Consider the following 12635-nt stretch of genomic DNA (forward strand, 5'->3'; position numbering starts at 1 on the left):
TCACTAAATATTTATCTCTCCTACTTGGGGTGAACAATCCCCTAACACACTCATACAAACAAATCTACTTTTAAACGTTCTGTCTCTCGAGCATCCGCTTGGTGTTTGTAGCTTTAGCCTGCTAGCACCGCTGGTCAGCTAAAGCTACCAACCTCTTTCACTCACTAATTTTCTCACTTTCTGGCTTTGCTCTTCACCTTGTATAATGTCGCTTGCGTGTCTGTCCTTGAGTGCAGGAGAGGCATCGATGGAGGCGCTGGAGCTGGAGCTGGAGCTGGAAGCGGTGGAGTCCCAGATTCGCTCGCTGGAGACGAAGCGAGAGGGCATCAGAGCACTGCTCTTAACCCGTACTCGCTCGTCTGAGGTAAGTGTCCGATACAACGACAATCTCCCAGTTTCTTCAACCCCGCGTGTTTCTCTGTCCAGGCCCAGCGCACCGAGGACGCGGTTCGCCCAGGCGTCGTTCACGCCGACACCCGGCTACCACGGCCCCTGGGTGCAGCCGCGTAAGGTGCTTGCCAGGTCCCGGGGCAGAACGTCTCCTCCTCCGGTGTTCGAGATCCCCACGGAGAACCGCTTCGCCCCTCTCCGCGAGACGGGTCGCGATGTTGCCATCATTGGCGACTCAATCGTCCGCCACGTCCGCTCCACTTCATCCAAAGGTAACAAAGTACGCACTTTCTGCTTCCCTGGTGCCCGAGTTAAGAATATTTCTGCACAGATACCTACTATCCTGAGCGCTGCCGAGAGCCTCGGTGCCGCCGTCCTCCACGTGGGGACGAACGACACCGGGCTCCGGCAGACGGAGATCCTGAAGAAGGACTTCAGGAGCCTGATCGAGACGGTTCGACGCACTTCGCCCGCCACGCAGATCATCGTTTCTGGACCGCTTCCTACCTACAGCCGAGGAAATGAAAGGTTCAGTAGACTTTTTGCTCTGAATGAATGGCTATTAACATGGTGTGAAGAACAGAAATTGCTCTTTGCCAATAACTGGAATCTTTTCTGGGAGCGTCCTAGGCTTTTCCGCGCTGATGGGCTGCACCCCAGTCGAGCTGGAGCTGAACTCCTGTCGGACAACATCTCCAGAACACTTCGCTCTATCTGACTAGTAAGTAAAAATTCACAAAATTCACAATTTAGCCACACAGACTCCTATTCGTCCCACATAAATAACAGTAATGCATACCTAGCTAACCACATAGAGACTGTGTCTGTTCCTAGTATTATTAGACCAAGAAACAAACGTACTGTATGCTCCAGAAATAATCTATTAAGAATTAAACCAGAAAAAACACTAAAAAGTGAAAATACAAATTTCATGAAGCTTGGTCTCCTAAACATCAGGTCACTAGCACCTAAAGCACTTATCATAAATGAAATAATAACAGATAACAATCTTAATGCACTCTGTCTCACTGAAACCTGGCTGAAACAAAATGACTATATTAGTTTAAATGAGGCAACTCCTCCAGGATTCTTATATAAACATGAGGCTCGTCAAACTGGTCGTGGTGGTGGAGTCGCGTCAATCTTTAGTGATATTCTTAATGTTAATCAGAGAAACGGACTTATGTTTAGCTCCTTTGAAGTACTAGCGCTTAATGTTGTCCTTCCAAACACTATGCAAAAACCTATGTTATCTCTCGCTCTAATCACCATATATAGACCTCCAGGACCCTATGTCAATTTTCTAAAAGAGTTTTCTGATTTTATCTCTGACTTACTAGTTAAAACTGATAAAATACTAATTGTAGGAGACTTTAACATCCACATAGATGACGCTAACGACACATTAGGGCTCGCGTTTACGGACTTGCTGGTCTCACTAGGAATAAAGCAAAATGTTATTGGTCCAACCCATCGCCTAAAGCATACACTAGATCTAATTCTGTCTTATGGAATTGAGGTCACTAATGTAGACATTATACCACAAAGTGATGATATTACAGACCACTACCTACTACTATATAAGCTGTGTTTACCTGAAATTAGCAGATCCGCTCCGATATATCGCCCTAGCAGAACTATTGTTCCGTCCACTAAAGATGAATTTATAAATAACTTACCTGATCTTTCTCTACTTCGAATAGCACACACAGCAAACACAAATGACCTTGATGTAGTAACCAGCAGTATGGATGCCATCTTTACTAGCACTCTAAATACTGTGGCACCCATCAAACTAAAAAAGGCTAGAGAGAATAAATCTACACCATGGTATAATAGTCATACCCGCGCTCTCAAAACAGCAGCCCGTGCCCTGGAACGTAAATGGAAAAAAACTCATTTAGAAGTCTTTCGAATTGCATACAAAGACAGTATGTCCAGCTATAGGAGGGCTTTAAAATCTGCCAGGGCTGAGCACCTCCGCAAACTGATAGAAAATAATCAAAACAATCCTAGATTCTTATTTAACACCATCGCTAAATTAACAAATAATCGGTCATCTTTGGAACAAAACGTTCCACCGCAAATTAGTAGTGATGACTTCATGAATTTTTTCAGTGATAAAATAGAAGGCTTTAGACAGAAAATAGGAGATATTAAGCTTTCTGCACCGCCTTATACTTCAGATCCAGTAAACACGTCTCTGAATCTAAATAACCTACAGTGCTTTAAAATCATAGAACAGGAAGAGCTAGACAAAATTATAAATAGCTCTAAATCAGCTACGTGTATATTGGACCCAATTCCAACAAAGTTACTGAAAGAATTGCTACCTGTTATAGGAGAACCTCTTCTTAACATTATCAACTCTTCTTTATCTTTAGGCCATGTTCCAAATCCTTACAAGTTAGCTGTTATTAAACCTATTATTAAGAAACCACAACTGGACCCCAGCAACTTAGCTAATTATAGGCCTATTTCAAACCTTCCATTTATATCTAAAATACTAGAAAAAGTTGTTTCTGCTCAATTATGCTCCTTTCTGCAGACCAACAATGTTTTTGAAGTGTTTCAGTCAGGTTTCAGAGCTCATCACAGTACAGAAACTGCATTAGTGAAAATAACCAACGATTTACTCTTAGCTGCTGACCAAGGGTGCATCTCGCTATTAGTTCTACTCGATCTTAGTGCGGCATTTGACACCATTGACCATGGTATCCTTATTAATCGCTTAAAGTCTACAGGTGTCCAGGGACATGCCCTACAATGGTTTAAGTCATACTTATCTGACCGTTACCAGTTTGTGAATATTAATGGACAGCCTTCACAAATCAGCCCAGTAAAATACGGGGTGCCTCAAGGATCAGTTTTAGGCCCTTTACTGTTTACAATATACATGCTACCCCTGGGAGACATTATTAGAAGACATGGGATCAGCTTTCACTGCTATGCAGATGATACTCAATTATATATTTCAACTAAACCTGACGAGACGTCTAATCTGTCCAAGCTAACTGAGTGTATTAAAGATGTTAAAGACTGGATGACCAACAATTATCTTCTCTTAAACTCAGACAAAACAGAATTATTACTTATTGGGCCTAAATCCTGTACACAGCAGATCTCACAACTCAACCTACAATTAGAGGGATACAAAGTTAGCGTTAGCTCTACTATAAAAGATCTGGGTGTCATATTAGACAGCAATTTAACTTTTAAAAATCATATATCCCATGTCACAAAAACTGCTTTCTTTCATCTGAGAAATATCGCTAAGTTACGAAGTATGCTATCCATCTCAGGTGCAGAAAAGCTAGTCCATGCTTTTATGACTTCTAGGCTGGACTACTGTAATGCACTGTTTGCTGGCTGCCCAGCATCCTCTATTAACAAACTTCAATTAGTACAAAATGCAGCTGCCAGAGTTCTTACCAGGTCTAGAAAATTTGATCACATCACCCCAATTTTATCCTCCTTACACTGGCTGCCTGTTAAGTTTCGTATTGAATTTAAAATATTGCTTCTTACATATAAAGCTTTAAATAATCGAGCTCCTGTTTATCTAACCAATCTTCTGTCTCGCTACAATCCAACTCGCTCTTTAAGATCTCAAAACTCAGGGCTTCTGGTAGTACCTAGAATAGCAAAGTCGAGTAAAGGAGGTCGAGCCTTCTCATTTATAGCTCCTAAACTCTGGAATAGCCTTCCTGATAACGTCCGAGGCTCAGACACACTCTCCCAATTCAAAACTAGATTAAAGACCTATCTGTTCAGTAAAGCATACACTTAGTGCACCACTTAGGGGGCTTCCACACAGGTTATGCATCTTGCTGATATACACTGTGAACATCAGCTACGCTAATTATTTTCTTTATTCTCCATTTCCACCTGGGGATACTCTTCCCGAGGCCCCCAGACTATGCAGAGTCACTGATTCGATCCAAGACCAACGACGAGATGATCCCAAGGTTTCCATATCCTGGACCTGGCCGAATCCTGAGCAGCTACTGCGATGGTCATGGAGGAGTGGAGAACATGAGACTGATTCCTATGACGCTCCAGAGACAGACGAGTCTTCGCTGAGGCCAGCTTCCAGCCTCCGCCACTGAGACTGCAGCTCTGCACAAGACGTTTGGCCAGCGGAGAAATTAAAATGGTCGTGCCCAACTGAGCCTGGTTTCTCTCAAGGTTTTTTTTCTTCACTTCCGCCTTTAGTGAAGTTTTTTTTCCCTCTCCGCTGTCGCCACTGGCTTGCATGGTTCAGGATCTGTAGAGCTGCGCATCGATGGATTTGCTCTTCAGTGTTTGGACTCTCAGTAGTGATTATTAAACCACACTGAACTGAGCTAAACTGAACTGAACTTAAACACTACAAACTGAACTACACTGTTCCTATTTACTGTGACCTTTTATGTGAAGCTGCTTTGACACAATCTACATTGTATAAGCGCTATACAAATAAAGGTGAATTGAATTGAATCAATGCAGATGTGGACGCCTGAGGAGTCAGCGCAGATGTGGACGTCTGAGGAGTCAGCGCAGATGTGGATGCCTGAGGAGTCAATGCAGATGTGGACGTCTGTGGAGTCAGCGCAGATGTGGACGTCTGAGGAGTCAATGCAGATGTGGACGTCTGTGGAGTCAGCGCAGATGTGGACGTCTGAGGAGTCAGCGCAGATGTGGACGTCTGTGGAGTCAGCGCAGATGTGGACGTCTGAGGAGTCTGCGCAGATGTGGACGTCTGAGGAGTCAGCGCAGATGTGGACGTCTGAGGAGTCAGCGCAGATGTGGACGTCTGAGGAGTCAATGCAGATGTGGACGCCTGAGGAGTCAATGCAGATGTGGACGTCTGCGGAGTCAGCGCAGATGTGGACGTCTGCGGAGTCAGCGCAGATGTGGACGCCTGAGGAGTCAGCGCAGATGTGGACGTCTGTGGAGTCAGCGCAGATGTGGACGCCTGAGGAGTCAGCGCAGATGTGGACGCCTGAGGAGTCAGCGCAGATGTGGACGTCTGTGGAGTCAGCGCAGATGTGGACGTCTGAGGAGTCAGCGCAGATGTGGACGTCTGTGGAGTCAGTGCAGATGTGGACGTCTGAGGAGTCAGCGCAGATGTGGACGTCTGAGGAGTCAGCGCAGATGTTTTACACCTGCTAAGACAAAGTGACCACCCTGTAAGGATAAATTGAGGAAACAGATGAAAAATTGTTCTGATTCATGTAATATTTGTATTCACATATTTCTCGTGTCCATGTATTGTTGTCACTGTACAACTGATTTATGACAGTTCCTTTAAAGACCAATATATATATATATATATATATATATAAATAAATATTTGCAGTAAAGCCTAAACAAATGATATAGTGCAGGTCACCTGCAAACTGCCCTGTTTTCAAAACGACTTTAACATTGTATAATGTGTTACTAACATTTGTAAACTCTTTACTAACATGGGTTATCACTTAGTAAATAAGCGTTATTTAAGGGAATCAGAAACCTTATTGTGAAGAGTGCACCTCTCCAGCGTTAACTCTTTACTAATATAATTTTCACAAAGTTCTCGTTCTTCATATGTTCTCACTGTTCTGCATCGTAGTAAGGGACCTGTAGTACTGATTTTCAGGTCCAGTAAAATCATCAATCCCTGCTTTGTCATAAACCCAAAGACGTTAGTAACACATCAGTTATAATGTTGGGTTAGTGGGAAAGCAGTAAACAGTTTACAAATGTAACGTGTAGAAGTAGTGTACACTTTACAACAATGTTCCTAATTCCCTTAACTAACGCTTTACTAGAGATAAATCATGTTAGTAAAAAGTCCCCAAACATGAATAACCTGCCTGTTGAAGAACGAGAGTCGCTCAGTATTTGCTTGTTACCTGCATTAAGTAACACATTACTATTTGTATAAGTTTAGGTTAACAAAGATTTAGTATTACTGAATAAACGTTGTTTATTTAATTCTGTTATCTAATCAGTGAACAAATACATTATTGTATGTGTCCATAAACATTGGCTAATTACATCAAGCTGTTAATGTAAGGAGATACAATAGAACATGAGTAAGAACATTAATAAAGCTTATGCTAAACAAACTCGTTCACCATAATTATTTAACTGATGCATTAATACGTTTAGTTAACATGAACAAAGATTCATTATTGCTTAACAATAGTTTAAATAGTTGATGGTTAATTCAAGTTAACTAATGTATGAACTAACGTTCATACACGAAACGAAATATACTAAATATATATATATATATGTCACGTTCGTAATGAAATATACATACACCAAGTTACCACATTTTCTAACAGTGGAGAATGAATACGATGCTCCAGTTCAATAAGACAGTAGCTCTTGAGTGGAAACTAACTGAAGATCAACGGGCTGCTGATAATAATCACAGTCTGTTAGCAGACATACTGTACACCGGGCCATCATCTACTGACAAAACGCCTGACTTTAATGGTACATCAATGTATATTTCCCAAAATACACTGGCCTTGCGTCGCCCTTTGCAGCTGTACACTACTGATGGCCAACAGCTAAAGTTAGCCAATCAAGAGTGTGCATCAATATCACTGACTGCACGGAGTTTAATACTAGCAGTCGTTACATCATCAGATAGGAAATGTGGATGGTAAAACAAGTTATTACACAGTTTCTGTAAACTTACCGTGAAGACCTGTTGCTCGCTCGTCACTGAAGGGAGTTCAGTCCAATCGCGTGGAAATGTATTGGGCGTGGCCAACATGTGACCTCAATCAAGATTGACCAATAGAATAAGGTGTTTCAGAAGAACCCGCCCACTGAGAACCCGCTCAACTCGCAAGCAAAGAATGAATGAGCACGTACACAATGAATTAATCTGGTGGTAACTGCATAAAATGGCAATAGTTCATTTTTTGCAGTGTGCATTTTAATAAATGTTTTTTATTATTTGAAATCTTTTATTTTTTAATTGCATTGTACCTCATTTGTCAAAAACTTCATGTTTGTTTGAATAATAAAGACACAAAATTAACCTCAGCACACATGGGTTCAAAACTTTTCAACTCACAAGCAAAGATTCTACATGTGCAAATAATGACAGCAGAACAGAGAGCAAAATGAACGAGTGCGCAATGAACATTGTGGTAACTGCATAGCAGGACAATAGCTTATTCTTTGCAATCCAAAATATTTTATTATCATTGACAAAAGTTTAATTAAACGAGTTTTTTTATTTGAAATCTTTTATTTTTTAATTACTACGTTCTTATTTTTTCTTTAAAACTGAATATTTTTGACTGAATAATAAAGAAACAAATCTAACTCCGTGGTGCCTTGCCCAGGGCCGCTGTGGGCCTAAAGGGCGCCCTATGCGAAATTATTATTGCAAAATAATAGCTTACATCAAAATAAACAGTGTTCTGCAGAGCATTCCTAATTTCCAACATTTACAAAAGGAATAAGCCCTCTCTGTACCTGCAGAGATGAATGGTCCTCGGTGCTGCATGCTGTGTCTGTACCTGTGCAGCTGCTGGTGTCTCTGGAGCAGTGATGGATCAGGACACCTCTTCGTCTTTTGGGAGAAAATTTCAGCATTGAACCTGCATGTACAATACAGAAGAAATCAGACATTTAAAGAAAACTCATGACACACCATTAATACAGTGGACTAGTCCAGCAGTCCTCATCATGTGTCTAAACTACAACCAACATGTGGATTTAACAAAAGCTGAGCCCTGCTGTCAGAATAAATCAAACACATTTGTGGTTTTTAGGAATTAATGAGTATACTTTTAAACAAACACTGTTAACATTCAGAAAAAATACTCAATAATGAATTCATTCAATAAACAGGGTTTCTGGCCTGTGGCTTACAGTGATTTGACCCATTTTACATGATTGATCTTTCAGAAATAAGTCAGTTTTGTTATTTCATATAGTCATGTAGAACAATGAAACACACCAATGCACTGATGTAAAGACTAAAGAGACTTAATTATCATTGCAGTGATACACGCAATAACAACAGCAGCGTGTAGGAATAGACAAAACTATAAACAATGAGAACTGCAGAGAATTATATAGTACATAACTTTATAATAATGAATAAATAATACAGTGAAACCACTAGAACAACCAAAATAAATGTTTTCCAGACTGATGGACGGAAGTTACCTGAAAGTGAAGCGCCATTCATCTTGTACTTTTCCTCTTCTCGGCTCTAGACTGCTGTTGTCTTTCCCCGGGCACAGAGCTGCAACTTGCATCAAGTATAATTACATGATGTACACGGCTACACGGAAAATAATTAGGTCACATGTTTGTTTTATTGCGATCGTTATGGAGTGAATTTTTAAAATGTATTTAACAACATATATATATATATATATATATATATATATATATATATATATATATATATATATATATATATATATATATATATATATATATATATATATCTTACACTCAGTTTGTTAATATTGTTAAATAAATATTAATACATTTTTTGAGCAACCGAGATGGTGCCCCGCTGCGGAGTTGATATGTGCGTTCATTTGTGCAGTTACGTTCTCTTCATAGTTGTTTGTTTGTTTTGGACCGTGTGTGTCTATAATAAAGGTAAAAAAAATCCGTCATTGTGCATTTATTTTGTTTGTGTGTTATCGTTATATTGTAAATAAATTATAAGTCTATTCTTGTACTGTTAATTTATTTAAAAGTGCATGAAAAATGGTTTTAATTGTACTAAAATGGTAAAGATTTCCTTTGTAAAAGGCTGTAACAGTATATAAAGTCATGCTTGAGTTTGGTCAAACAGTGAGAGAGTGTTATACTGAAATGGGGGAGAGAACAGCTGTATTTTGGTTAATTAACGAGTTCATCTAAAGTATTATTATTATTAAAGATGAACTATTAGCACATCCCAGCATTACTGGCCCTAATATAGAGCACTTTGAGTGGATTGTGGAAGCGCACTTAAATTAAACACGGTTCGGTGCTTTTCTCTCTCCTGCATGGGCAATGGTCCTCTTCAGTTTGGCCAAACTGCTTCACCTGTCCAGCTTCAGTCACACACACAGGTACTTCAGTCACACGGCGCTACAGCGACACCCAGTGGACGAACACACTTACAGCAGCTCGCTTCCAAACTGAGGGATCGCAACAGCGTTACACTTTATATCGGCGGAGGGCAACACTGCTCTTATGAGAGATGCTGGCGGACATTCCTGCACTCCTGCTGACGGTGCCGTGTTATTAGCATGTGTTAGGGTTAACCTGTTATTCAGGTGTCTTATGGTCTGATTACAGGACCGCCGAGTATTAAAATGAGTTTCCCAATAGTCAAACCTGTGAACATCATGATTTACTGAGATCAGACAACAGGGAAATAATGAATTAATCAATGGCTAGGTTAGCTGAATGAGGGCTTCAGAAATTAGCTGCTCTCCGCTGACTGTAGATTAATCAGAGGTGTCTACAGTCAGCCTTTTAAACCAGCATACACACCTCATCATCTCCTTCATTAAGACTGATCTCAGTGCGTTTCTGTGGAGAATCACAGCAGACTCATGCAGAGACACAGAAGAGGAACAGGAGATGGTGATGATGAAGAATTTAATGAGATTCTGTGAAGATCCTGAGGAAAAGCCCGAAACACAAGCGACAGCAGCGCTCCCGCTTCAGACACACAGAGGGACACACAGGACCTGGAGTCTGCTCAACACTAGTCTGAGTCTGCAGGAACGCCACTGGAAACAGCTTCACACTCACAGTACTTCAGCGTCACAGGAAATCAGACAGGAAATAAGAGAACGACCAATCACAGGCCTGCGGAGATCCGTCCTGCACTTCATCATAAACCATTTAATAAATATCTGCCAACTCAAATACACACACAGTACTGCGGTAAAGAAAAGAACCAGACTCCCTGAGTGTGTGTGTGTGTGTGTGTCATGACTGAAGACAAACATGAGGTCAGAGGTCAGACGCAGCAACATGCGTCAGAGGTCACATATGGCAATATAAAAGAAGATGATCAATAACCTGATCAATAACCTGATCAATAACACTGCAGCTCTGCAAAACACAACAGAAAAGGCACTTCTGCTCCGACAGCAACACAGGGTGTGTGTGTGTGTGTGTGAGAGAGAGTGTAAGTGCAACTGTGTACATAATTGTGTGTGTTTGTCTGTGTTTAGGGTTAAGGTGTCACACACACACACACACACACACACACACACGCACAGGGCTCTCTGCTCTGGAAGTGTAGGGTGTCTCAGCGTTGCAGAAGCTCATCTTTCAGCTCCTATCAGAGTGATGTGTGTGTTGTGCAACGCAGTGCTGAGCTGCTGCAGGTGAAGGTGTGTGTGTGTGTGTGCAGTCTTCTAAGCTCCCTCAGTGTTGTGTGTGTGCAGTCTGAGTCGCTGCAGGACGAGGCTGTGTGTAACTGCAGCAGTGCACTGATGGAGGAGCTCAGACTCAGAGGCCCGACAGCCGCATCCAGATCCTGCAGCAGACCTGAGATCAGTCAGGAGAGAGAGAGACCTCATTACTACAGCGATAACACTGGACTGATGCAGCAGGTCTGAGATCAGTATGCACACTGTGGAGATCTGCCAAACCAGCGGTTTTTGGTGCCAGCCAGAGAAACACAGCCCATAATAACAATCACAACAATAAGGTGTGTTGCAGCGAGCGCAGGTTGTGTCTGTCTCACCGCTGCCGGTGTGTGCCAGCTGCTCCGCCTGCTCCCGGTGTCGTGAGCGTTCGGACAACGCGTGGCTGTGATGTTGACGTACGCCAGCGCCATCTGCTGCACCGGCGGAGGAATGAGAGTGGCACGCCCACGTCCACAGGGGAGACAACACCACTCCGTGACTGACACACACACACAAACACACAGACATATGCAGACACACACACGTCATGCACACGCACACACACACACACACACACACACACAGACACGCAAACACAGAGCATTGCAGAACTGGCTGCGTGATGTTCATCAGTGCAGGAGACGCTCACCTGGACACACTGGGGGACGCAGAGCAGGACGAACTCTGAAAACACACAACAGCAGGAACTGAACACACACACTGCAGAACGTTAGCATCAACACACACACACACTGCAGAAACACTAGCATCAACCTGAGAACACACACACAGACACGCACACTGCAGAACGCTAGCATCCACACTGAAGAACACACACCTGAAATGCTCCGCGAGTGTCCGCGAGTATCTGAGCGCCACCTGCCGTCTGTAGCGGAACATGGTCATCTGCAGCAGAGCCCTGACAGCGCAGACTGGGGAACACACACACACACACACTCTCAGTGAGGTGCAGCTGTGGAGAGTGTCTGGAACACTGCTGCGCTGCTGAACTCACCACAGGATGAAGAAATCCCGCTCACGCTCAGAGGAAGAGTCTGCATAGTTCTTCAGTTTGAGGATGAACCTGCCGAGGGACATCAACCTTCATCATCATCACAGCCATCATCATCACCATCATCATCAGTCATCATCATCATCATCATCATCAGTCATCCTCTTCATCATCATCAGTCATCCTCTTCATCATCATCACCAGTCATCATCAGTCATCATCAGTCAACATCATCATCATCATCATCATGTCATTATCATCATCATCATCATCAGTCAACATCATCATCATCATCATCATGTCATTATCATCATCATCATCATGTCATTATCATCATCACCAGTCATCATCAGTCATCATCAGTCAACATTATCAGTCAATCATCATCATCATCATCATCATGTCATTATCATCATCATCATCATCATCATCATCAGTCAACATCATCATCATCATCATCATGTCATTATCATCATCACCAGTCATCATCAGTCATCATCAGTCAACATCATCAGTCAATCATCATCATCATCATCATCATGTCATTATCATCATCATCATCACCAGTCATCATCATCACCATCATCTTCACATTTACATTTAGCAGACGCTTTTATCCAAAGCGACTTACAAATGAGGACAAGGAAGCAATTTACACAACTATAAGAGCAGCAGTGAACAAGCGCTATAGACAAGTTTCAGGTGTGTAAAGTCTAAGAAGCAAAGCATTAGAAATTTTTTTTGGAGCGAGAGAGAGAGGAGAGAGAGAGAGAGGAGAGAGAGAGAGAGAGAGAGAGAGAGAGAGAGAGAGAGAGAGAGAGAGAGAGAGAGAGAGAGAGAGAGAAGAGAGGAGAGAG

At 42.2% G+C, this 12635-nt stretch overlaps 1 protein-coding gene across 1 annotated transcript; it reads left to right on the plus strand.

The window, feature by feature from the left end:
* The first annotated feature begins 232 nt into the window (after window positions 1-232).
* On the plus strand, window positions 233-4805 carry LOC130214136 (uncharacterized). Its single transcript, XM_056445680.1, has 2 exons — window positions 233-1111; window positions 4307-4805. The coding sequence occupies exon 1, from the start codon at window positions 248-250 to the stop codon at window positions 1106-1108; it is 861 nt and encodes a 286-aa protein (XP_056301655.1). The 5' UTR covers window positions 233-247; the 3' UTR covers window positions 1109-1111; window positions 4307-4805.
* The last annotated feature ends 7830 nt before the right edge of the window (window positions 4806-12635 follow it).

Source organism: Danio aesculapii, chromosome 21, assembly GCF_903798145.1.
Source record: "Danio aesculapii chromosome 21, fDanAes4.1, whole genome shotgun sequence".
Taxonomy (NCBI): domain Eukaryota; kingdom Metazoa; phylum Chordata; class Actinopteri; order Cypriniformes; family Danionidae; genus Danio; species Danio aesculapii.

Coding starts and splice junctions, on each gene's coding strand:
- LOC130214136 (XM_056445680.1), top strand. CDS start 248: ATGGAGGCGCTGGAGCTGGAGCTGGAGCTGGAAGCGGTGGAGTCCCAG.